The sequence below is a fragment of the Rhincodon typus genome, chromosome 25 (assembly GCF_021869965.1).
Source record: "Rhincodon typus isolate 14 chromosome 25, sRhiTyp1.1, whole genome shotgun sequence".
NCBI lineage: Eukaryota > Metazoa > Chordata > Chondrichthyes > Orectolobiformes > Rhincodontidae > Rhincodon > Rhincodon typus.
Window position 1 is genome coordinate 21,229,286 of NC_063356.1, and position 27,434 is coordinate 21,256,719.

Below are 27,434 nucleotides of genomic sequence, written 5' to 3' on the forward strand. Positions count from 1 at the left end.
GCTGTGTTCATCCAGCTCTACACCTTGTTATCTCAAATTTTTTTTCATATCCACTGGCGAGAGCAGACAGGACCTCAATTAAAGTTCAAAAGACAGCACTCCCAAAAGATTGTAGCACTCCCTCAATATTGTACTGTACTTTCACACCAGGTTGCGTTACTCAAGTTCTGGAAAAGTACTTGAATCTACAACTTTCTAAGCAAGGTCAAGCGTCATCAAGTTAGCACAGCTGACACGAGCCTAGGTATCATCGATTCTGATGAGAACCTTGAACTTTTGTCCCATGATCTGTGCATAGAGTTCAAAATATGGAGTAAAATGAATTCAGTGGATTAAGATTTATTACCAATTTAGAGAAATTAGCAGAGTATCAGAAATGGTCACAATTAAAGGTTCTTACAGACAAAGGTTCTTCTCCTTCCCTTCCAACAATGGTTCAAGCTGGCACAATGTCTCTGTGAACGTTTTCCAATGGAGAGGCTGCTTTGGTTGGATGCGCTGTAGAACATGAAAAGCAGTGGTAGCTCCCGATATGCCCGTGGTCAGTGTATGAAGCAGGGTTTGGAATGGTTTCTCAAACTGTTCCAGCAGCTCTTTATAGTCCCTCATGGCCCTTGTGAGAAATGGCAATCAAAATTCTGCGCTTATTTAAAACGAGCTCGCACGTGAGTTGCTATCCGAAGCAACAAGAACAGCCTCCATCTCCAAATCTTATCTTCAGTCCAACTTGCACGTTTATCTCATGCCTACTGGTTGGAATTCTCCTCTCCAACTTATCTTTGCTTTAGGTAAGTTGGGAATTATACAGCCCCTTCTTTCTGCCACCTTGCCTTCCTCTACCTTGTCCTGTTAATCACTGCCTTCAGTTCCTGCATGTTCCTCCTCTCCAACTGTCCTGTCAATCTCCTGTTAGTTTGCTGACCCACACATCTTACTGCTCTATTTCATGACTGCTGGTCCCTCGAAATCGATAATTTATTTCCTATTGAATTACGTTACACCAAAGACCGTGTTTACAATGTAGATGAATTCCAGTTGGACACGATATTGTTGTTTTTGTGGCGATAAAGGCAGAGGGCTCGGTTAAAGCACCAAACGTCAAACTCTGCTTCCACCCTTTTCAACTTGTAACCGGGTAATGAGTTACTGCCTTTCCTCTGAGAAAGACAATGTCCCAGTACAAACAAACAAACCCTTTCTGGGTATGTCCTCCTCTTCCCTCACCACTCCCGGCCGTTTACTTCCGCTGTTCCCTCGCTCCGCGCGGCCCACTCGAAACGTCCGTCGTCACTTCCGTTCCGTTTGGCGGGTCCTGCGAAACTTCCGGTCTGTAACAGCGCCCCTCCATAGTGCTCTCATAGCCCTACAGGCTGTGGACAGTGCCCTCTCACGCTGAAGTCAGGTAACTACAAGGTGAGCGCCCACCCCGCCCTCCCCCCCGCTACCTCAACCATGTCCGTTGTGTAATCATGTGGAGACAGACACCAGCCAACCCCCGCGGTTCTAGAGTGTAGACAGTACACCCAACCCCAATCCCCACGGCACGGTTATGGTTACGTAACTATAAGTCCAAAGATGTGCAGGCTACGTGGATTGGCTATGCTAAATTACCCATAGCGTTCAGGAATGTGTAGATTAGGTAGGTTATAGGGATGGGTCTGGGTGGGATGCTCTGAGGGTCAGTGTGGACTTGGGCTGAAGGGCCTGTTTCCACACCATAGGGATTCTGTGAAGTGGACACAGCACTCCCCCTATGATGTAATTATCTACCTACAAAAGGTGGAGACGTGTCCCCCATGCTGAGATCATTTTTTACTACAAAGATATCAACAATCTTCCCCATTCCCCCAGCCATGTGATCAAATAACAATATGAACAGAGCTCCCAATGGTGAGGCCATGTAATTACAAAGGTAGACGCAATAGACCCATGGTGGCAAATATGTAACTACAAAGTAGCAATAGTGCACGCACACCACAGTGTCATCATGGTTACCTCCTGCGAAAGGTGAGAGGCAGTGTTCCCCAATCCTGTTCTCTAGCTCCTGCCCAGTGCACTGGAAGATCTGCAGGATGAGAATCAGCCTCTGAAGTCACATGAGTCGAGGAACGGCCAGTGATGGAAGAAACCAACTCCAAGATTAAGTCAATTCTCATTACAGGCTGAGTTCCATTATGTACCAATTATAAAACATAATATTTTTATGGGAAAGGGATGGGGCAACATTAACAAATGCGATTGTTGCTTTTTAGCTTGCATAGATAACAACATCTAGATTAAGCTGCTTCTCAGAATAAAATCCTTTTGCTGGAAATTAATATTATCCACTAATATTCAATGTAAACCAATGCAAGGCAACAAGACTTAAAGCAAATCCAATTTTTCTCCAAATGAATTTTCTCTTCAACCCTCGACCCATAAAAAGGCAGCAGTTGAAGTACATAGTACAGCTGTAAATTCACTTTTAATGCATTTTTTTTCCTCAGGATATTGGGACAAATTTCAAACTTTAAGTTAGGTCAGGCAAGAGGCTGAAATGTTAGAAGAAAACCTGAATTTGGATTCATAAAGCGCAATGGGAAGGTTTCACAGGGTTAAAATTGAGGCAGGACAGTAAGTGAGTAGCTAACAAGCATGTTTTAAAGGAGGTAGGTTGGCATTTTAAAATTGAGGCCACTTGCCTCATTACTTTACAAGCTTGAACTCCATTATAGATAATCCAGTTCCTCCAAGTCTTGTAACATAGGATGGACTACCAACAGATTCAGGTGGCCCTCCAGGGTAACAGCCACTCTTCCATATCTCACGCGGCTTATCATACACTCCCATGAAGAGCCTCGGAATGGGTTTTGATGTTAAAAAGGTGTTATATAATTTCACTTAAGGTTTGTGTTGAATGTTTACTTGTTGCACTTCTACAACATGCCTCAAATGAATGCAAAATAGCTTGTGCTCAAAATCTCAAACTTCTATTGTTCATACCAAATTTCAGTAACTTCAAAACTGAAGATCTAAGTCATTACAATACAAAATTATTCAAAAGGATTTTATTTGTATTCTGTGCCATACATCTGAATCTCAAACATAATCAGTGATCATTCAAATTTACTAAAAGCATCTTCAGGACAAATCCAAAAATGTATCATTCAATTATACTTCGATTAACAATTGAAGCAGCTGATTTGTTTGCCTTCTACAGAAGTGGATAGACCTTGATGCAGTGTTGCTCAGAGTTATTTGGGATACTATTTTCTTCTTATCTGAGCAATTTCTGATGTGACACTGTTTCTCCAACAGAACAAATGAAATTCCCAGATCCATGAAAATCAAACTCAATTTAGAACTGCATATATTTTAAATAAGCAAACATTACAACTACTATAAATTAGATCAAGTAAAACCTGCAGCAAAGCGGGCTTTGATACTGAACATCTTGAAGGATTTCTGAGCAAAAAACAAATCTAACAGTTACTTAAGGCACAGATACTTCAGGTAGAATTACAATTGATCACTGGGAATCATTGATGACTAGATCAGATCAGACAGACATGGCAATTTATCATTTGTACAGGCACACTAAAATGTGAGAATATATTGTGTGAAGCCTTAAATGGAAAAATTCTGTTCAGACTATTACTGCTATTGAACTACATCCAGCCAGCCTCGCATTAACTTTGCATTCGTATATAACTTGGTGAGCTTGTAACTTGGGATAAATCCAAAAATGTGTCCTAACATATGGCTTCAAATTAGAACTCTTATAATGCCTGTGTAATTCTTTCCAATTTACCATACTAACAGTATACCAGCCAGCCTGATTTTACTTAGAGTATCAGAGGAAACTCAGTCCTTAATCTTGGGTAAAAGAGACAGTTAGCATGCTAGTCTATTACACCACCTAGTCCCACACACCTTGGATTCAGATGATAAATTGCCAGAAAGGTAAAGATTAATTTGTTGCATCACCTGGATACTGCATCACTTCGTCACCAACGGTTGCATCAGGAAATCACTAGCTTACATGATTTTTGGTGCCAGTACAATAATACATGAAGGGCAAATAAAAATTAAAAATAAACAAAGACAGCAGAATTGAAAATGTCTAACAAAATCCACCAACATGTCACCACAGTCCCTCTTGATTGCTTTGTAGATTTTTTACAAATTTAATGGAGCAAACTGATATCTATAAAGAGTTTTCAGTAGTAAACGTGAATCTATGTATTTGGTTACAGGTGCATTGAACATGAAGCTCTGAATTTTAAGCTTTCTAAACAGATTCAAGTGACTGTACAGCACTGTATACATTGTACATGTATTTGAATCTGTACAAACACATACTTGATATAGAGGATGATAGTATTGAATGCAACATGCATACAAACCAACTTGTATCGCTTAATACCAGTAAGGCAAACACCACTGTTGAGTGCAAATATTTTCACTTAGTTTGCAAATCACACCTCCCCAAAGCCAAATATAGGAACCTCGACACTTAGTAAACAAAACGCATTCCTTGCGAATATCCCAGTTTGTCCAAGTTGGGGTTGCATGCAAATTGAATCATGGGAGGTGGACCACACATAAGGATCAAGACATCATCACCAGGTGGTGGCAGGTGTTCCTTCATCATTTCAGCATTCAAAAAGCCTTCACTGAAATCCCAACCTAGAACAGAAGAGTTATTTACATCAGGCAACAGTCTTTTAGGATAGTTTGTCTCTCTCAAGAGTTGGCTTTTATTAATTACTCAGGTCAATGCCAGAAATACCCATTTGAAACTGGTATTCAGTGGAATACCATTTACCTGGTCAGGAATGCAAGGTCAAGTGGATTTAGACATTAAATCATCTCAAGGCAATTAGGGGTATAAAAGCTGGTCTGCCCAGTGACGTGCATATCCGTGAATAAGAAGTAAAAACCAGGCTCCCAGAGAAGTGCTAAACAAAAATAACTATACAAGAAAGGATAAGGACAACAGAAATAGTTGGAACTTGCTCAAAGTAATTTTTAACTCCTAGCTACCATCAGTTCTGAGGAAGGGTCACTGGACCTGAAATGTTAACCGATTTCTCTTCACAGATGCTGCCAGACCTGCTGGGCCTTTCCAGCAACCCCTGTTTTTGTGTGTTAATTTTTATTTGCACTGGCTAACACTTCTGATCATTGTGGAGGAAGTGTGTAATTATGTGTTTTCTGAAAAAGGATCACTGGACCTGGAACGTTAATACTTTCTCTCCACAGATGCTGCCAGGCTTGCTGACTTTCTCCAGCAATTCCTGTTATTTGTTTGTAATTAGCCTTTCTGGAAAGATTTTAGAGCAAATACGCATTCTTCAGAATAATCTCCATTCTACCCATTAAAGAGTGAATTGCAAATGTAATAACTCTTAGCCATTGCAAGCCATTCTAAGGCCATTCAGCCCAGTGAGTCCATGACAGCATTCTATTCCACTTATTCAGTTTTCTTGATATTTTCTCTGAACTGCTGTGATCAACTTCACAGGGTATCCTGTATTCTAATGGATTGCTCTGCAGAAGCATTTATTCTGATCAAACTCTACGCTTTTAATACTAATCCTTGTTTCTCATATCAGTTCGTCTGTAGTCATAATTCTGTTCTGATCCCGGTTTTTAAAATTAGTTAACCTCAGCCAGGGCACTTCAGTTAACTTCACTTTTCTTTCAACCCCAGGAACAAGGGACAGGTGCTAAAAAATATATATCTAGTGTAGCAGAGGGAAATTAACCCTAAATCTACAACTGATTTGAAGAACTACCCACCTAGACTTTTTTGTCCTTTAAGCATCTAATTATTCTTCACCCTCCTCCTTCCCTACAATAAATTAAAACATTTATTTTGCACTTTCAATCACTAGCATTGGAGCATAGAACAAAACACAGGGAAATGCTTTTGGCAAACTGGAGAGAGAAAAAAAGTTTTCAGAATTAGTCTCTCAAAGACGATCTCTGAAAGGTTCATATGATTGGCTCCTAAATGTACAAGTTTACATACTTGTGAAGAACAATTTAGAACTGAATACTGTGACTCCAGTTCTATTTATATAGTGAAAATATGAATCCAGAATTGAACATGAATTAAATAGCCCTCTATCCGAGAATAATAAAAATAGTTTATTGCAAAATTGCTTTGTGTACTGTAAAGAAAAAAGTTTATAATCTACCTTCAGGAGCCTTATCCACTGTATACCACAACCTAAAGCGGTCAGAATACTGAGCTTGAATTTCCTCCAGGTCATCACGAAGCAGAATGTCCTTTTCAGTCTAAGGCAAAAAATATTGACAAAATGTTCTGATGAACTCACATGCTATACAATTTTCTGCTGCTTTGAATAAAAACATGCAATCAGATTGGTGTATCCCCACAGCTGGAGTTAATCCAATACAAAAAGGAGGAAAAAAAAAGGTAGAAAAAACAAACAAATACAATGTGATAATCCTGACTACACTCCCATCACCACAGTTAAGGGCTTGCTTTTTCAGTGAGTTTCCATCCTCTATAAACATGAACTTACCTAAAAACCTGAAATATTTCACAACACACGCCAAGTTCCAATCACCCAATACCCTGTGACATGCATAGGTCTCAGGCAGCTAACATTTCAATTTTATAAATCTCTTAACTCTAACCATTTGCGAGGATAGGGAGGAACGAGACAATTTATTTCAGCCTTTCAACACAAATGCACATTCCTTAATTTTTGGCCTCTTCTGCATTCCCAGATTCCTTTTCCATTTCATTTGCACCTGTCAAAATCCCAGACATGTAATCCCTCATAAATCTATCTTCTCCTTTATGAGGCATGTTAATATCTAGCACTGTCTGACCTTTTAGTTACCTACCCTAACAGCTTTGGCTTTGTATCAACTTTTTTTAAAAACATGCTCCCATATAGCACTTTGATGTTTTACCACTCAAAAGGTGCTACATAAATGAACAAATTGTTGTCAAATAGTTGACTAAATAAACTTTGATTTGGCCTCAAATAGGAATTGATACAACTTTCACATATTATCCATTTTTGCTGACTTGATGCTAGCCTTCCGTTGATTTCGGTGAATAACCGAAAGTGAAGTGTCAGTTCTAGGCTGATGGTCCTGAAAACATCCAATTGCAATGATGATCGTAATAGTGAAATTCCAACCAAAAAATAACTGAGTTATGAGCACAGGATTTAATTCCCTAATCCTCCTTCATCCACTTGCCCAGTCAATATAGCATAATAAAAACAAAAATGTAGACAGGCAGCATCTGCAGAATGCTAACTCTGTTACTCTCTACAGATGCTGCCTAGAATCATCCAGCATTTTCTGTTTTCATTCCAGAGGTCCTGAGTCAGCAGTAGTTTTTCTTTTGTACATTCAAGTGTCTTTTACCAAGAGCACTTACCACCCTCTTAAAAAAAAAAAAAAGAAACTTGCCTCTCATATCCTTTAGGTATTTCCTCTTACCTTAAACCTATGACCCCCTAATAGTTGACAATTCCACCCTGGGAAAAAGACTGTCCATTCTATCTGCGCCTGTCATGATTTTTAAAACTTCTAACAGGTCACCCCTCATCCTTCAATGTTCAACTGAAAACAAACAGTTTGTCCAATCTCTCCTCATTGCTAACACCTTCCATTTCTGCACCCTGACGAAAGCCTCCACACGTTCCTTTGGTAGTGGCGACCAGAGCTGTATGCAATATTCCAAAAGTGGGCTAATGAAAGTTCTATACAGCAGCAACATGACTTGCCAATTTTTATATTCTGTGCCCTGACCAATGAAGGAAAGCATGCGAAACACCTTCTTGACCATTTTATCCACTTGTTGCCACCTTCAGGGAACTGTTGGCTTGTACACCTAGATCCCTTTATGTTAATGCTTCCAAAAGTTGTCATTTACGGTATACTTCCCTCCTGCATTAGACATTCCAAATGCATCACCTTCCATTTGTCTGGATTAAACTCCATCTGATGTTTCTCCATCCAAGTCTCTTGCTATATTCTCTGGCAATCCTCCTCACTATCCGCAGCTCCCCAATCTTTGTGTTGTCTGCAAACTTAGTAATCAGACCACCTACCTTCTGCTCCAAGTCCCATATATTACAAACAACAGGGATCCCAGCACTGGTTGCTGATCTCTAGGCAGAAAAACACCCTTCCAGCTCTACTACTTTTATGAGCAAGCCAGTTCTGTATTCATCTTACCAGATCACTATTGGTTCGATGTGACTTCACCTTCTGTATCAGCCTACCATGAGGGACCTTGTCAAAGGCCTTGTTAAAGTCCATGCAGACAGCTTCCACTGCCCTACCGTCAATCATCTTTGCCACTTCCTCAAAATAACTCCAAGTTTGAGAGGCACGAACTCTCCCCGCACAAACCATGCTGCCTATCGTTAATAATTCCACATTTTTCCCAAATGTGAGTAAGTCCAGTCCCTAAGAATCTTCTCCAATCACTTCCTTACCACTACAGACTGGTGAAACTTACGTCAATTTCCTTAAGCAAAGGAACAACATTGGATAGTAGCCAATCCTCTGCGACCTCGCCTAAAGTGAACACAAAGATTTCATACAAGGTCCCAGCAATTTCCTCCCTTGCCTTCCTTAGTATTCTGGGATAGATCCCAACAGGTCATGGGGACTTGTTTATCATAATGCTTTTTAAAAACGCCAACACCACCTCCTTTATCATATCAACACACTCTCTAAACTCACCATCCATCATGTGCTTGTCCTTTTAAAATTCCAATACAAAATATTCATTAAGGACCTCACTCACTTCCTCTGGCTCCACGCATAAATTTCCTCTTTTGTCCTTGAGTGGACCTACCCTTTCCCTAGGTGCCTTCTTGTACCTTGTATGTATAAAATGCCTTAATCCTGTTGCCAAGGATATTTCATAACCTCCTAGAACCAACTCCTTGTTTAAGTTAACAAGGTGTAGAGATAGTAGGAACTGCAGATGCTGGAGAATCTGAGATAATAGGAACTTGTTTAAGTTATTTCCTTTTCGTTTTGAGGTCTGTCTTCAGTTTCCATTACGTATACCTACTTTTGACTAAGCTCAATTTCTCTTTTCATCCAAGGTTCCTGGATCTGGCCTTATCCTTCATTTTCACAGGAAAATGCTGATACTGTACTCTACTCAACTGGCGGTCAAAAAATTCCCACATGAAATGTGGATTTACTCTCAAATTGCTGTCCCTAATCTACGTTCCCAGTTTCTGCCTAATATGGTTTTAATTAGTCTTTACCCAATTTAGTACTTTTAGTACAATTTAGTAGAATGGACCCAAGTTGTAATGGCTAGATTTTCTTTTGTTTGAGGCTACTCTAAACAAAAGGAGAAACACTCCACTTTATGCACGGGAAATATAGCTGCTTTTTCATTAAAACCAGCTCCACTAGAATCATTAACTACCAACGATCGGACAATTGGAAAATTTTGCATAGACACTGTCATTATACCTCTTAGGCAGTGTAGTTCAAAAACAATTTACATGACATTATCTACGTCTCTCACCAGAGTCAGAAGGCTAGGAGTTCAACCCTCTTTCCAGGCTGGCTTGGTAGCTGTACTGATGGTGCCCTGTGTCTGAGATGTTAAACCAAAGTCCTGCCTGCCTGCTCTCTTGGATACATGTAAAACACTCCACTGCAATAAATGCGTGTGTGCACGTGCGAGTGTCTTGACTGAACTCAAAGATCCTGAGGGGTCTGGATAGGGCAGATGATGAAAGGATATTTCCTTTTTTGGGATAACAGGGACTAAGGGAGGTCACTGTTTAAAAATAAAGGTTGCCCATTTAAAACAAAGATAAGAAAATCTTTTATTTCTCAGTTGTGTCTTTGGTGGAAGCAGAGTCTTTGAATATTAAGGTAGAGGTAGATAAATTTTTGATAAGTGAAAGATGCAACGAAGGATGTCTGATTTAATGAATTTTAAATACATTAAATGTAAAACTAAAAATGGTTTGAGTTGGTTACTTTTGAGGGGTTCAAGAAAAAGTTAGGTGAGATAGTCTTTCTAGAACAGTGACCTAATCCAGTACATGTCAGACAGCAGGAATGCCTGCAGTATTAATGGAAAATTTTGTACTGTTCCAGTTTAAAACAGGAGTTTAAACATTGCAGGCTATTGGCTTATTTTTAGATCAAAATAATCAAAGATTGATGTAGCTTAGAAAACCCAGGAATAGGAAGTTTTAGGCAGTTCAGAGCAGACCTGATCCGACTGGGGTCAAAAAGCAAATAAACTTTCTCTTCTAAAAGAAAAAGTATGGACCAGTTCAGGGATGCACAATCAGTAGAAAAGTTTAATTTGTGAAACCTGCAGACCAGGAGTATTATTTGGTTAGAAATCTGCATGTTGTTAAAAGTGGAGAAAGTCTGCACTCAATTTTGAGTATTCAGTTGACAGGAGACAGCTAGGAAGGATTAGTTATGAGCTTGAAGATTTGATTGGGAAGGGTAACTTCTCTGGATTTGAGCTGCTGTAAAGTGGTGATGGGGAAAAACCCTGCAAAACAAAGTTTCAATGTTAAGATTTTAAAATTTTGTTCTAATTATGCTCTAAATCTAGGTAGCATCTTTCTTCTTTAATGCGTAATGAGCTTCTGTTCTGTTCTTGAAGAAACAGTGTGACTATGCTTTACTAATTATAAAATAAACAATCCATCAGGACAGATTTCATTCTGGAATCAGACTTGTCGAGTTATTCTATCAGCTGAGATCATAAAGGTTATTGCGGGTAGTTGGGAATGTAAGTAAATCAGATTAGCCATGATCTTACTGAATGGCAGAGCAGGATCAAAGGCCTAAGTGACCTACTCTGCTCCTATTTCATATGTTCGATATTTATCCCTCAACCAACATCAAAACATTATGATTCTGATTGTCATGTGACACCTTGCTGCACACAAGAAAAACTGCTACATTTCCCTACATTGTTACAGTGACTCTCAGGATATCCTAAGGTTTGAAATGTTCCACATATAGAAACTCTTTTATACGCTCCCATTACAATGTCTTTAATTGATTAGTTGCATTTAGATTGCCTCAGGACAATTAAGATTCCAGTCTACTCACTTGGTTTGCAAAAAGCAAATAGCACATAGTTGGGTCTTCGTTATCTTTCACAATGGCACGAATTAACTGCAGCATTGGAGTGATACCTTCAGAACAAGAGGCAGTAAAATTAGTAAGACATCCAAATAAATTTATGTAGTTGACTGTCCAAATGATTTCCACTGTATTTCATTTAGGTTTGGTTTTCATCCCTGTATTCCCACAAGATAGGTCATTCCCTAACTTCTAATATTTAACAGGTTTAATAATGTTTTCAACAAAATACAGTACCTACCAGATCCACCTGCAATCAAACCGAGCTTTTTGGCATATTTAGTTTCTGGTGGTGATTTCTTGTCTGGCTGAATGGCAAATTTGCCTAGGAGAAAAGAAAATTACTGTACAACTGTTCCTCTCCAACCCATCAGACTCATAATACAATTGAGTTTCAGTCATCTTAAATCTGTGTAGGATACAAAGCAAACAAGGCTACACATACTTATCCTAATGAATAACTTTGAGATTAAATGTTCTCAGTCTCCAGAATAAAAAAAAGCAATATATTAAAACAGTACATTGGAGGAAAGCGTTTCAGGGCTGATCTTGTGGGCAGAGATAGTAGGAACTGCCGATGCTGGAGAATCTGAGATGACAAGGTGTAGAGCTGGATGAACACAGCAGGCCAAGCAGCATCAGAGGAGCAGGAAAGCTGACGTTTCGGGTCGAGACCCTTCAGAAAATCTTGTGGGCACTCTTGATTAATAGTCATCACTCAGTCAATGGATGGCACGGAGGAAGGAGATAGAAAATAAACTAAAGGAACCAAGAAATTTTGACATACTTGATGGCGCCACTAATACGTTGTTCAGGTAAAACACCCTAAAAATGAACTATCACAGAAGAAGTCCAACTAACTAAATGCCTTTAGTGTTATTACACAGTCCTAGCTTAAAAATACACTGCACTTAAGCTGACAATTTTGAAGAGGCGAAATATATTCAATTACTGGAAAATATGCATTCTTTTTACGTTCGTGATGAAACATCTGCAATTCACCTGAAGGTGAACATTACCAACCTGATGTTTCAGTTGGTAAAGCCTTCAGCCCAAAAATTAGTGCTCAACAAAATTCTAACAACTAACAAGACTTTCTGATCACTTCTAACTGAGCCTGCTGGAGGGAAGCCAAAAACAAATACCCATTGGACTGGAGAATTCAACATCCAACAAGAAGCAGTTCAATAATAAGTTTTGATATTCAAGGATATGCTGCAGGACTAAGCCTAATAGATGGGAATGAAGGAACATGATTTGGTAATCAACTTGTTTAGGGCATTTTAGTTTAGGGCAACATTGTACATGTCACGGCCAGAGTCTTGTATCCACCATGAGCAAATCCTCCATTGTGTACTGTGGCATGACACCGTGAATGTTGAGGAGAAATATAGATTAAGGATAAATCTAGCAGCCCAAACCCATGAACTAATAATGTTCTGAAGTATTCCAGCCACAGCAGAACAGCTGGCTTAGAACATTCCAAGTCAGGTTCAGTAAAGAACAGAAGGGGAGATTTAGGGCTCCATATACACAGATCATGAGTAAGATAAGGGCCCACGGTGTTAGACGCAAGGTGCTAGCATGTATTGAAGATTGGCTGTCTGGCAGAAAGCAGAGAGTGGGGATAAAGGGGTCTTTCTCAGGATGGCAGCCAGTGACAAGTGGTGTTCTGCAAGGGTCAGTGCTGGGACCACAACTTTTCACTTTATACATTAATGATCTAGATAAAGGAACTGTGGGCATTCTGGCTAAGTTTGCAGACGATTTGGACAGGTTAGGAGTGGGCAAAGTGGCAGATGGAGTACAACGTGGGAAAGTGTGAGGTCATGCACTTTGGTAAGAAGAATAAAAGCATGGACTATTTTCTAAATGGGAAGAAAATTCAGAAGTCTGAAATGCAAAGAGACTTGGAGATCTAGTCCAGGATTCTCCCAAGGTAAACTTGTAGGTTGAGTCAATAGTCAGGAAGGCAAATGTAATGTTGGCATTTATTTTGAGAGGACTTGAATACAAAAGCAGGGATATATTACTGAGGCTTTATAAGGCTCTGGTCAGGCCACATGCGGAGTATTGTGCACAGTTTTGGGCCCTATGTCTCAGGAAAGATGTACTGGCTCTGGAGCGGGTTCACGAGAATGGTCCCAGGAATGGAAAGCTTAACATATGAGGAACGTTTGAGGACTCTGGGACAATAATCATTGGAGTTTAGAAGGATGAGGTTGCGGGGGGGGGGGGGGGGGGAAGGGATCTAATTGAAACTTAGATAACACTGAATGGCCTGGACAAAGTAGATGTTTCCATTGGTAGGAGAGTCTAGGACCCAAGGGCACAGCCTTAGAGTAAAGGGAAGACCTTTTAGAACAGAGATAAGGAGAAACTTCTTCAGTCAGAGTGGTGAATCTATGGAATTACTGCCACAAAAGGCAGTGGAGGTCAGGTCATTGAGTACATTTAAGTCTGAGATAGACAGGTTCTTGATTATCAAGGGTTACGGGGAGAAAGTAGGAGAATGGGGTTGAGGAACTTATCAGGCACGATTGAATGGCAGAGCAGACTCGATGTTTTCCTGTATAACTGGCTGCAAGGGATCAGGCCAGTGATACTGGCTGTGCCGCAAGTACATTGAGCCCACATACAACAGATCCCCTCAAGGAAAAAAGGTTGTCACCTTCCTATGTTACAGAAGGAAGGTCATACAGCACAGAAACAGACCCTTTGGTCCAAATAGTCCGTGCTGAACATAATCCCAAACTAAACTAGTCCCATCTGCCTGCTCCTGGCCCATGTCCCTTCAACCCTTTCCTATTCACGTACTTATCCAAATGTCTTTTAAACATTGTAATTGTACCTGCATCCACCATTTCTTCAGTAAGTTCATTCCACACAAACCAACTTATAAAGAAATTTGCCTTGTGTCTTTTAAATCTCCTTGTCACCGCAATGTGCCCCCTAGTCTTGAGACTCCCCCCCCCCCCCCCCATCCTATGGAAAAGACAACCATCATTAACTCTGTCTATATCTCTCATTATTTCATAAACTATCATGTCACCTCTCAACCTCCTATTCTCCAGTGAAAAAAGTTAGACTATCCAACCTTTTATAACTCCAACCTTCCATACCTGGCAGCATCCTGATAAATCTCTTCTGAATCCTCTCCAGCTTGATAATATCCTTCCTATAACTGGGCGACCAGAACTGGACACAGTATTCCAGAAGAGGCCTCACCAATGTCCTGTACAACCTCAACATGACTTCCCAATTCCCACACTCAAATAACTGAGCAACGAAGGCAAGTATGCCAAACGTGTTTTTAACCACCCTGTCTGTATGTGACACAAATTTCAAAGTGTTATCTTCCTGCACCCTTAGGTCCCTCTGTCTACAACACTACCCAAGGCCCTACCATTAATTGTATAAGCCCTACCCTGTTTGTTTTACCAAAATGCAACACATCACATTTATCCAGATTAACTCCATCTGCCATTTTTCAGCCCATTGACTCATTTGATCAAGATCCCTCTGTAATCTTGGAATACCACTTCACTGTCTATTGTACCATTAATTTCAGTGTCATTCGCAAACTTACTAACCATGCCTTCTTGTCTGATAGCACCGCCATAGTGGCATCTGCACTCCCATCTTGTGCTCAATGACTCTTTCGTCTATTCGCTCATGGGATGCAAGAGTCTCTGGCTAGGCCAGTATTAATTGCCCATCCCATTCAAGAGTCAACCACTTTGCTGTGGATCTATAGTCACATATAGGCTAGACCAGGCAAGGATGACAGATTTCCTTCTCTTTAGGATATTAGTGAACCAGATGGGTTATTCCAATAACAGAATGGTTTTGTGACCATCATTAGACACTTAATTCTAGATTCTTTATTGAATTTAAATTTTACCATCTGCTATGGGGATCCCCAGAACGTTAGCTGGGTCTCTGGATTAATAGTCCAGCAATAATACCACCTGACCTTTGCTTCCCCAGATGTGGCAGTTACTTATGACTGGAAGTTAGAACAGTAATGTCTACTAAAGTAGAGCAGAGACTGGGTGCTTCTCAAGAAGTGGCTCACTTTCTGACCTATGTCTTCCCACCATTTTCAAAAAGTAGCTGTAACAGGATGAATACTCACCATTTGCCTGTGCTGGTGCAAAGTTCAAGGAAGCTCAAATTCCAATTCCTCCATCATAAATTTTGAACCAATCTACTGCAGTAAGCCATCAGGCTTCCTTTTGAAGTCAGTTACTTCTGCTAAAGCCTCAACCGTTGAAAAGACCAAAACAGTAATATTATGTCAATACCCTCAAATTCTCACCTTAGATAAGTAATAGGTTCCTTTAACACTGGGCCATATGCTGAAATTCTCTACTTTTGAGAGAGCATCTAAAGAACTGCAGCAGGACAAGATGTTCCAGAGCTACCTTCTCAGGGCAATTAAGGATGGACATAAACAGAAGGTCAACAGATCCAAGAGAAAAAAAAATAAAAGAGATCACTCCAAATTGTACTCTTGTTAAAACACAAATTGAAAGTATTCAGAAGACTACAAATTACATTAAAATTTAGCTTTCTGTAGGTCCAACAATTCCATGCTAATATTTAATATTTTAGTAAAATGCAGCCAAAGACAAAGAACCATTATATGCATAAAAATGCACAGGGTTTGATTAAAACACCTACTGTAGCACCTTATTATTCTTCCAAACAAGTCTGAAAATTAGCAAGATCAGCATCTAAGTTTCAGAATGGCTGTATTCCCCAAAATCTTAAAAACTTTTCTTCTGGTTGGGTTTAAAACATGTTTTCTTCTTGTTAAACTTCAGAACCTAATTCAAACGAGTGCAAATTCCTGCCACTTTTTGCTTTGAGAAGAAAGTCAAACATGCAACATGTCAAGCCAATTTATCACAGGATGTGACAAGCTGCTTGGCTCTAAATGCCTCAAAAACACCTCAACTGCCTCAAATCATTATAGCAGACTACCATCACTGTGGCTATTATCACAAACTACACAGCCCAGCTTGCATTGTTTCAATAATAACAATTGTTTTAAAACTAGTGAAAAGCAGACATTACATAATTCAGAATTTGAATCAGAGAACGCATTACAAGGAGTGATGCTTTGAGCTCTTTCTATGGCTAACAGTCAAACACCCAAGCACAAAGCTCACATATCACTTATGTTAAGGCAACAATTTTGAGATTATGAAGGTTAGTCTGTTGCTCAATAACTTGAGTTTCAACATTTCTATAACCTGACAATATCAAATTCTTTTAGTGTCCAGACACACACTGTACAATACCACGGAATAAATTCTTAACCCGTAAAAGGTGCACCCAAAAAACAAGAATTAGTTGTTCCTCTTTCACTTAATTTCATCCCCTATTCAACAACCACCATGTTAGGTTAATGGTTTTGTGAATGTTGGTTTCTTATTTCGAACCCAAAATTATAGCAAGGGATTGCAAACATAAATTTCACCTTTTCCTTCATAACAGAGTAATCCACCTGGTCCTCTGAAATGAATGGTGTCCCCAATCTTCAAGTCCTCCAGATATTGAGACATCTTGCCACCTTCTGGGAATTTGGGATGTACTCCTTTGAAATAGATCTTCAGGAAGACAATATTAATTTCAGTAAGCTGAGAAAACTAGTTTACATAGGCTGTTTATGCTGCCATGCGAAATTAAAGTCAGCTTCAGCAGGAAATTAAAATAGGCAAGAGTGAATGGGTATCTAAAATGCAAAGCCATGCATCTTGTGAATGCTGAATGATACAGATAGAAAACTGAATTTTGTAATTGTGCTTTAGGAATATTTGAACATAGAATCTAATCACGATCGTAGTTTTCTGCTCTCTGGCAGATCTAAGCAATGACATAGGATTACAAATACTTAGACTAACTTATGCAAGACAGTAGTTTTCATAGTGTTTTTAGAGCAAGGTATGCAAAAAGCTGCTGGGTCTGATGCAGTCCAATTATGTCCATCATTTACTAGTTACCCAACTACACTGGATTTTTAATTTGTGTAAACTCATTGTTTCAATGAATTATTAACCCAGATAATCTTACATTTATGACCAATGAACTGCAAGATTAATGCTAACCAACTGCAAACAATGATTCGCTTAATTTATTTACGTATTAATTTAGATAATTTGCTTACAGCACTACATTTTTACATTTTGTCCTTTTACTCTTGTCCCTTCTCAACAGTATTCGTACACAAACTGTTACTAAATATGTTGCAATTTTTAATTAGCACATGCATGTAAAAGGCTAAAAACCTGCACAAAAGCAGTATCTCAATTTGAGATTTTCGGCTATATACCCCATCTGACATTTGTAATAACGAAGGTTCATGATATTATTTGGAAACTCTGCATGTATCTATCCACCTTATAACCAAAGTTAAGTTTAATTTGTACTACTATATTTTGAGTTAAGGGAAGGATTTAGCTTTCGTTTCACTGAGTTCTATGAACGATGCCAGGTCTTGATTTGCTTACATGCATTGAAATGGATAGGTGAGTGCCTAGAAAGAAGGGTAGGCGACAAAAAAGGTATCCTACAATACAGGGAGACAGACAAAAATGGTTCTTTTAGAAGGTCAAGGAGGTCAAGGAACATACAGGCTCCCTATGGAAAAGAGATTTGAATTCAAAACCTGCAACTAAAAGCTAATCTAATAGAGACCATTTAAGCTGTTTTCTTGCTGACCAATCACAGCACAAGGCCCAGCTAGGGTAGGAGGATGGTGGTAACATCACTGGACTATCAGAATCAGAATCCCTAGTGTGGAAACAGGCCCTTCGGCCCAACAAGTCCATACCGACCCTCAGAGTATCCCACTCAGATCCACCTCCCTATAACCCACCTAATTTACACATCCCTGAACACTACAGGCAATTTAGCATGGTCAATCCACCTAGCCTGCACATCTTTGGACTGTGGGAGGAAACCACAGCACCCGGAGGAAATCTATGCAAACACAGAGAGAATGTGCAAGCTCGACAGTCGCCCAAGAGTGGAATTGAACCCGGGTTCCTGGCACTGTGAGGCAGCAGTGCTAACCACTGAGCCACTGTGCCGCCCCAATAATCCAAAGTCCCCAGAACATTAGTCTGGAACATGGATTCAAAAATTCCATCAACTGCCTTTGTAAGATAAAGTCAAGTAATTAATAAATATGGAAAGGAAAGCTTGTCACAGTAATGGTAACAGTTGTAAACATACACCCTTCCTAATCTGGTTTGGCCTACATGTTATCAGGCCACAACAATCGGGTTGACTCAAAAATGGTGTAGCATGCCACTTAGGTCAAAGGCAATTAGGATTGGGTAACAAATGCTGGCTGTGCCTGTGATGCCCACATCATGTGGAGAGAGAAACAATTCATGTTTCAAGTCACACTGACTCTTGACACATTTCAGAACTAAAAAGGGACTGGAAAACAGTATTTTGGTGCTATTGACAGGAGAGGAGAAGCAACTGGAACAAATTTGAGGGCAGCCAGAGCAAAACACACTGATGGTGGTAAATGAGAAATGGAGATGTGAAATAGGTGTAAAAGAAGATATGGAAAGCAAAACACGTTGACTTTGCTCTCAGTAAAGCAGACCCAAGACATGCTGCAGAGTGATGGGGACAATCTAAGAAAAATGGAGGTCAGAGGCCATACAAGTTGTGGAACTCATTGTGTCCTAGAAATTGTAGAGTGCCTAAGTGGAAAACAGCACTGTGCTTGCATTTGTATTACATTGTTAATTTGGATAATAACAAAAGTGTGTCTCTTATTTTGTGATAAGATCCTCCTAAATGAGCCAATATGCGATCACAAGTCACAGCAGGAAGACCGAGATTTGGTCCTGGTCTATATCAGTTTTAGTGATATTTATAAAATAAGAAGGTACAGCGATTAAACTGATAAGGCATCAACCTAAACCTTGTGGATAGCTCTGCAAGGATACTTCCCATTTTGGGGACAGAAAGAAAAAAATACTAGTTTGACAGAGTTTCTGGATAATCTACAGACACAAGGAAGCAGGGTCAGAGGTCAAGCCACAACAGATCATAAATGCACACATATAGCCTGATTAGTTTTGGGGAGATTACTGGTAGAAAAGTTTAATGCACTTCATTTAATTTCTAATGGTTTCAGTTCCTATGAAAATAATTCAGTTTAATGTGCGTTTTACCTTTGAAGGCAGAACAAATTTGGTTACGGGACCAAACTCGCACAACAAGAGGTTTTCATTAGATTGGCATAAGAGGTGCTGTTATCAGATTACTAGAAATTATGCAATAGCAGTATCTGCTGTTTGCATTCATGTGCTTAGAGAAGAGCGCGGACAAAGTTAGCTATTTAGGGCTGAGATAATGGAAAAATTTTCACTCGAAGGATTGTGGATCTTCGGAATTCTCTAGGAGGTTGTGGATCACAAGTCTAGAATATATTCTTGAATACTGAGGTAATGGGGATAGTGTAAGAAAGTGGAATTAAAGGTAAATCAGCTATAACCTTATTGAATAGTAAGGCAAGTTTATACTCTTATGCAACACTTAGTATCAGGATCCCAAATACGTAACAGGCATTTTGAAGCAAATAATCAAACTTAACCTTTAAAGGAGTCAGCTGTTCATAGATAAAGAGTGAATGGCAAGTTTCATTCTTGTTTAATGGTGAAAAATATTCTTCAGTCTGCCTGCTTTCTAGTTCAAAATTCTATTATTATGTTCACAGAACTCACCATATTTACAACTATATGAAGCAACATTTTGATTGGTGAAAAAGAAATCGGTATTACCTTGACAACAAGATCCACGTAGCCTTTGTCGTCATCACTGCTAACTGGAGTATATGGACGTACGACAAGGCTTCCATCAATTCTTGCAGAGAGATACACATGTTTCCCTGTAGGGAAAGATCCAAAATCAAACAATTGGTACTTCAATACAAAACTAAAAAAAAAAAAAACAGGTGAATTAACAGAATTTTAATTAAACTAGCAGATTTCCTGGGTTATTGCTTACAGAAGGAGAAGTTAGGTTGTGTGTCTGGTGGGCCACAAGTACATTTCTTTTTCTGTTGGGTAGCTTTCCCACAAATTGTTAAGTAGAACACAGCAAAAAAGGGAGTGAGAACTGTTTACATGGGAAACAAGTATAGGAATGAGAATTTGTAGAAGCACTGGAATGGAGTAAACAAAGCAAAGAAACATGGGGAAAAACAGTACCCTTAAATCCCACCTGGGTTTGCCTTTGCAAGAAGTGAGATTGGAGGCAATCAAGGCTTTTTTCAAGGAATACATAAATTCTTGTATTTATGAGTTACCCTAACATTCAAAGCAACATCAAAAACATTATTTTCTTCCTTTGATGGAATGTGTACGTTACTGACAAGCCAGTATTTGATTCCAACCCCAACTTGCCATGCATCAAGTGCCTCTTTAGAGGACAGCTGAAGTCACTGGGTTTGGAAGAATGGCAAATTTCCCTCACCGAATGCAACAGCAGTATCCGCTGTTTGCATTCATGTGCTTAGAGAAGAGCATGGACAAAGGGTTAGCTATTTAGGGCTGAGATAATGGAAAAGTTTTCACTCGAAGGATTGTGGATCTTTGGAATTCTCTAGGAGGTTGTGGATCACAAGTCTAGAATACATTCTTGAATACTGAGGTAATGGGGATAGTGTAAGAAAGTGGAATTAAGGTAAATCAGCTATAACCTTATTGAATAGTAAGTGAACCAAATAGGTATTTATGATAATTGCTAACAGTTTTATGGTTACCATATCCGAGACCAGCTTTCTTTTCCATATTTAGTAATTACTTGACCTTAGATTCCATCAGTTGCTATTGTAGGATTTGAACCCATGTCCCCAGAAAGTTAGCCTTATTAGACCAGTGACATTACCACTAACTTCCCACCCTTAAGTAGAGCACAGTTGGGAAGTGTTATGGAAGTCACATCAGTCCTACACCCCCACCCTCCGTGCCCCAATAAAGGTAGCCCTAAACAAAGGCTTTGTGCTATTGATAGTTCAGCAAGATAAACAAAGACCTAACTAATCAACAGACAAAGATGAGGCACTATACACATTGCACTGTACTTCATTGTCAGATACAAAGCTGGGATAAATAAACAGAATGCACTAGTATAATGTGACAGAGCACATTAATGTATTAATGCAGAGACTTCCATTTTGGTTATTCCATGCAGGGAAAGATAGTGGTGTCAGGACACGCGAATCTGGGACATTGTACAGTGAACAGCCAGTACAGCTGTTGCTCAGAGTATAAATAACTTACCCACAGGCAAACCAAGAATGTGATCTGCTGAAGGGAGAGCAAAGCGAAACCGCCTGGTGTCATGGCTCACAATCTGTTCAAAAAGCAAAAATGATGAGTAGTTACATGTTTTGATAATGTTTGAAAAAACTGAATACTAATACTACTGTCACACTCACCTCCTTATCTATTAATCGCAGTGGGTACTTCTCATTTTGATCTTTTAAAGTGATTGCAGGTTTCTTCTTTTTCGACAAAACATAGTGTCCCACAACAACACCAACCGTTGTTACGAGAATGGCACCAATTGCAAAGAGCACTCCTGAGGCCTATAAAAGAAAAATTACTTTATGGCAACGGGTTACAACATTTCACAACAATTATAGCGTAAAAAGTAAGTGACTTTTAGCATGAAGTGAGTCAAGGTTACTCAACTTAGGTGACAGAATAAATCCAGCAGCATTACTCAAATGCAAGCTGTAAGTTAAAAAAGTCACCACCAGTCTTACCACACCATATCGCTGCTCTTTCATTCGAGACACACGACTGGCGGTGGTTTAACTTGAGGGTTACCACACCTATGGTGGAGAGGTTGAGAAGCAGAAATCTTCATGTGAACCTCAGCCAGTGCGGGAAATGAATCCACGCTGTTGGCACCACTATATTGCAAATGAGCCAACCAGCCAACAGATAATTTACTACCTTAAGAGTACAAGATGAGTAAAACAAAAGTCAACTTTAATATCAATGCTACTATGCATGTGATTAAAATGGAAAAGAGCAAAATCTCATTTATGTGAGGTGTCAATCACCTGAAATTATAAAATCTCTACAGTGCAGAAACAGGCCATTTGGCCCATGGAGTCCGCACCAACCCTCCGAACAGCATCCCACCCAGACACACCCGCTACCCTGTCCCAGTAACCCTGCATTCCCCTGGGTAATCCATCTATCGTACACAAATTGAAAGCAGTTTTGCCTGGACAAAAAAAGTGAACATGCACCAAAATTGCACGGCATAACTGCAAGAAACAGCTTTTAGGGTGGGGAAAGAAGAGGAGGAATCCACGTATTTACCACAAAGAAGTGTGCTCAGGCACCAAGAAACCATGCAATCCCAGTTCACTGATGTTTACAACAGCTCAATTTCATAAGTTGAAAGATGATTAGTTTCAAGTGTGCTTTATCTGGAACAATTAATCTAAGAATCTAAAGTCACTGGGCCAGAATATACTGTAACCAGCAAACAACAGATAACAGCCTTCAGATGTGCTTTGTTAGTGGAGGAAAGATGGTTACAGATAAAGTGAGAGGAACTACTATTAATGAGTTAAACTTCCCGCACAGCAACGTAGTGATCATCATTTAAACAAAAGCAAACTTCACATAATTATGATACGAGGACAGTGGATGCATTTGCCTCCGAAATGCCTGAGAAAATTCAATCATAGGAGCAATCAATGGGTCCAATATTTGGGGCTGGGTCAGGAGAGGGTGCATGCACTGGGAAGGAAAGAAAGTGGCTTTGGAGAGGTAAGCAATGTTTCCGGTAGTGTGTGGCTGTGTTCTAACACTCCATGCACAAGTGATTGGTGTGCTGATGCAGTTCACAGCATTGACTTCTGTTTGTGGAGATCACTGTTGCACATGGACCTTAAAAAAAATTAGGGGGAAATGATGGTGGTGAGTGGAAGGCTGCAAATAGAGAGAGGGGTACACTGCAAGAGGTAGGAAAACTGGCAGGCTACAGGGAAGGGTGGGAGACAGGAGAGTGAGCGAGCACATGCCAGAGCACAGTTTTAAATCTGCCAAAGTATTTTAGGAGCTAGGAAAATTTGAAAAATCAGAATTAACTCCTTTCAAGTGAATGTGGAATTTCTATCTTAACGCTGTACTTGTTCAGAAGCTACTCTATGGGGAAAATGTAGTGAATGCTAGTGTTCACAGGTTAACATCAGTTATTAAATTTAAAAAAAAAAAAGAGATGGTGATTGGAAATGCAGTAAGAATAGTAACTGCTTGGTTAAAGTCTTCCTGCTTTGTGCATACACAAATGTATTAGTTGTGACCTCACCAGTCTGTGGAAAATGAATTTAAGGTGACATGTGTGTGTAGTATTTTTTGGCAGTTATTTTTAGAAAACAAAGCTTTTGTTGCTAATTTATTCCTGTTGCAGTAATTTAAATATGGTGGTACCAAAGAGATGAATGCTGTTTATGTGTTCACAGTGGCTTTAAGTTGAATAGAGGGTTGATAATTGTGGACATCGATGATCAATTCATCTAAAACTGATGCTGAGTAAGTCAACACATATGACTAGTTTTGTTACTATGTGACTGCAACTCAAAGTGGTTTACTCAAGAATGGGTATAGAAAAAAGGCTGCCTAAACCAAAAATAATCAATAGTCACAATGAATTTCAAAACAGAACCACTGTTTGACCAATTGCACTTAATTCTTTGGATAGATAACAGCAATAGCAGACAAAGGGTAATGCAGTTCTTACATGCAGAAGATTTAGCATTCTAGTAACCAGAATTTCTGACAGGTGAATTTTTAATTAAAAAAACTGATCTTTCAGAATTCAGATATTCTGAATTTGCGTTTTTATAAACAAAAACAATAGATTTTAAATCTGTAGAAGTTATTTTTATCCCTTATATTGAAATAACTGAGTCAGTTTTGGTTACTGTGCGTAAACAATGATATTCCTCTTGAAGCACCTGTCAGTGAAAGTAGCAGCTTGATAGGAGGTTGGAAAGTTGCGATTTCAGCCTGCTCTTCAGTTTAGTCACTTCATACAGGTTATTCAAATCCAAATTGATTAACTATTTCAATTCAGTTAAATATTTCTCCAAGCAGACCTGACTAAATAAGATAGTTATTGACTCTGACTGAGTCATAGATGAACAGCACAGAAACAGACCCTTTGGTCCAACCCATCCATGCCGACCATATATCCTAAATAAATCTAGTCCCATTTTACAACATTTGACCCATATCCCTCTACACCCTCCCTATTCATATACCCATCCAGATACCTTTTAAATGTTGTAATTGTACTAGCCTCCACCACTTCCTCATTACTTACACACGTTGCCCCTTAGGTCCCTTTTAAATCTTTCCCCTCTCACTAAACTTATGCTCTCTAGTTCCAGACTTCCCTACCCTGGGAAAATCCCTTGTCAACATGCTCTATCCACGTCCATGATTTTATGAGCCTCTACACGGTCACCCCTCAGCCTCTGATGCTCCGGGAAAACAGCCCTGGCCTGTTCAGCCTCTCCCTATAGCTCAAACAGCCAACCCTGGTAACATCCTTGTACACCTTTTCTGAACGCTTTCAAGTTTCACAACATTTTTCCTATAGCAGGGAGACCAGAATTGCATACAATATTCTAAAACTGGCTTAACCAATATCCTGTACAGCTGCAACATGACATCCAAACTCCTATACTCAATGCACTGACAAATAAAGGCAAGCATACCAAATGCCTTCTTCACTATCCTATCTACTTGTGACTCTACTTTCAAGGAACCATGAACCTGCACTCGAAAGTCTTGGTGCAGCAACACTCCCCAGGACCTTACCATTAAGTGTACAAGTCCTGCCTTGATATGCCTTTCCAAAAACACAGCACCTCACACTTATCTAAATTAAATTCCATCAGCCACTCCTCAGCCCATTGGCCCAATCTTTATATTCCCTTCGACTATTCACAATGAATGTTTGCACAGGTACAAGTAGGAATTAAATTGAAAGTTGTACAAGAACATTATTCTTTCTGACCTTCTGCTCTGATGCTGAACGCTCTGCATTCAAACATCTTAGTTTTATCCCTCTATGCCCCACCTCAAATACATTTCGGGCATGATGTAACACTGAACACTTCTTTCATCGGCTTTGTACGCATTTCTTTGGACGAGAGTTCTTTCTCAATCCCACAGAACCCCTTCACCTGCCTCCAATGCCTTTGCCACCGCTGCACCACACCTTCTGGTCTTTTACCTGCACACAACCAATGTTCCTCCAATCACCTGTGTTTCAAATGGGTGACAGGAGCAGAGAAATGATCTCCTTCTGAACTGACTGCACTGTGCTCTCGGATCCAACTGTGACTCTGTCATCAAGTCTGCTGACAAGGGTGGCGTTGTTATCTGGCATACTGACCTCTGTGTTGTAGAGATTTGAGAGACAGCTCTCAGACACCACCTCTGATCTCACCAGACCATTACCCCATCATTGAATACCAAGCTATTGGGCCCACGATAGTCACTAATTTCACCTGATGATCTCCACCAACCTGTACACAGCCTCCTCACTCCCCTAAACCCATACACAGCCTGCTTCTACCTCCCTCCCAAAATTATACAAAGTGAACTGCCTGGGCAGACCCATTATTTCTGTTTGCTTCTGCCTTGCAGAACTAGTCTCTTCCTACCTCGAATGGCCTTTTCCTCCCCTCCTCTTGTCCAGTCCCTTCTCATTCACATCTGTGATTCTTCTGACACGGTCAGTTTCAAAATTTTGAGTTTGCAGACACCAACCACCTTGTCTTCACAATGGTCATGTAATCCCTTTACCCATCCAGCCCCATCATTAAGATGGATTCGTGGCTCTCCACTTCCTCGAAGACAGACAGCTCCCCTCCCCTCCACCACGTCCAACCTATTTTCTGCATTTCTGCCCTCAGCCCTTCTCTTCTGATAAGTTAGATAGGGCTCCCCCTCCACTGGTCTTCATTTACCACCCCACCATCATCCATATCCAAAGGATCATAAACTGCCATTTATGCCACCTCCAGCAGAATGCCACTAGACATATCCCCCAACTCCCCTTGTCAGCATTCCTCCAGGATACCCTGGTCCACTCTTCTTCCATCCCAACACCACCTTCCCATGCAACCACAGGTGTAACACCTGCCCTTTTACTGCCTCCTCTGCTCCAGACACACTTTGCATGAACTGCATCACCTGGAATTTAGTCCACTGTATTCTCTGCTCATAATGTGGTCCCCTCTACACTGGGGATGCTGTTTTGCAGAATAGCTGTGTTCTATCTGCAAAAGTGACCCCAAGCTTCTGGTTCTCTGGCCAACATCCGACTCAGGCTTGCTGTAGTGCTCAGCGCAAGCTGGACGGACAGCAATCGGATTTTCTGCTTGGGTACGCTGCGATCTTTAGGACTCAGTATCGACTTTTATAATTTTAGGGACCAGAGCACCTTCTTTCATGCCCCTACCCAAACCTTCAGCATATGTATCAACATTCAGTTCTGAAGAGTCACTGGTCCCTAAACATCAACTTTGCTTTCTCTCCACAGATGCTGCCAGACCTGGAGTTTTGCCAGCTATTTCTGTTTTTGTACAGGAGCATTAGGACCTAGCTTGCACCTAACTTGGTTCCAGCTTGAAAGTTCCATGCCCAGGCATGCTAGGCATTGCCAAGTTCAGATTGGCAGGTGGTTATTTCCACTGACACTTAAAATAAGATTCTGACACAGCAAAACAGCCCTTTACTTTGCCAATGTTTAAACTTCGACTTGATGGGAGAAAATAGAAACTTGGAGTTATAGATTTGCTAGAACATTCAACAGACAAGTAAAACCATTTGTTTGCTCAAAATTTTGTTTGTAAACCAGCCATAGATTTTCTCTGACAGAATGGGAGCTGATGCCACACTGTGATCATATCTAATGAAAATAGTCCTTGTATGACCTTTTCCTATAATACTATCAACTTACTGATCTGCTGGATCGGTTGCCTCCATTTATTTGGAGTTGTGTCCTTGGTTTTAATTGGTGGATCCAAACCCTTTTTAATACTTGCACTGCTTGCAATTTTAAAGAAAAGTCCACTTTCTATTAAGTGCACACAATCAGAATTGTTTATGAAACTACCATTTTGTTTTCAACATCCTCCCTGAATATTACACTTGGACGTGTCTCAAACCTTGATACAATCTTTTTACAAGCCGAAACAAATGAATTTCAAGCTGGTTCAT

The 27,434-nt window shown here is 40.0% G+C and overlaps 2 protein-coding genes across 2 annotated transcripts in view; both read right to left on the minus strand.

Annotated features, from left to right (window-relative positions):
* Positions 1-1,309, minus strand: part of fance (FA complementation group E) — a 29,332-nt gene extending 28,023 nt beyond the window's left edge. Inside the window, exons 1-2 of the mRNA XM_048612262.1 lie at positions 1,194-1,309; positions 401-613 (exon numbers count right to left, since the gene is read on the minus strand). Coding sequence (XP_048468219.1) covers positions 401-609 — 209 coding nt within the window. The 5' untranslated portion in view covers positions 610-613; positions 1,194-1,309. The remainder of the gene's footprint in view (positions 1-400; positions 614-1,193) is intronic.
* A 1,723-nt stretch (positions 1,310-3,032) lies between these two features.
* LOC109916204 (NADH-cytochrome b5 reductase 3) overlaps positions 3,033-27,434 on the minus strand; it is a 36,067-nt gene continuing 11,665 nt past the window's right edge. Inside the window, exons 2-9 of the mRNA XM_020515911.2 lie at positions 21,611-21,760; positions 21,453-21,525; positions 19,950-20,056; positions 16,622-16,751; positions 11,375-11,458; positions 11,101-11,186; positions 6,186-6,285; positions 3,033-4,668 (exon numbers count right to left, since the gene is read on the minus strand). Coding sequence (XP_020371500.1) covers positions 4,496-4,668; positions 6,186-6,285; positions 11,101-11,186; positions 11,375-11,458; positions 16,622-16,751; positions 19,950-20,056; positions 21,453-21,525; positions 21,611-21,760 — 903 coding nt within the window. The 3' untranslated portion in view covers positions 3,033-4,495. The remainder of the gene's footprint in view (positions 4,669-6,185; positions 6,286-11,100; positions 11,187-11,374; positions 11,459-16,621; positions 16,752-19,949; positions 20,057-21,452; positions 21,526-21,610; positions 21,761-27,434) is intronic.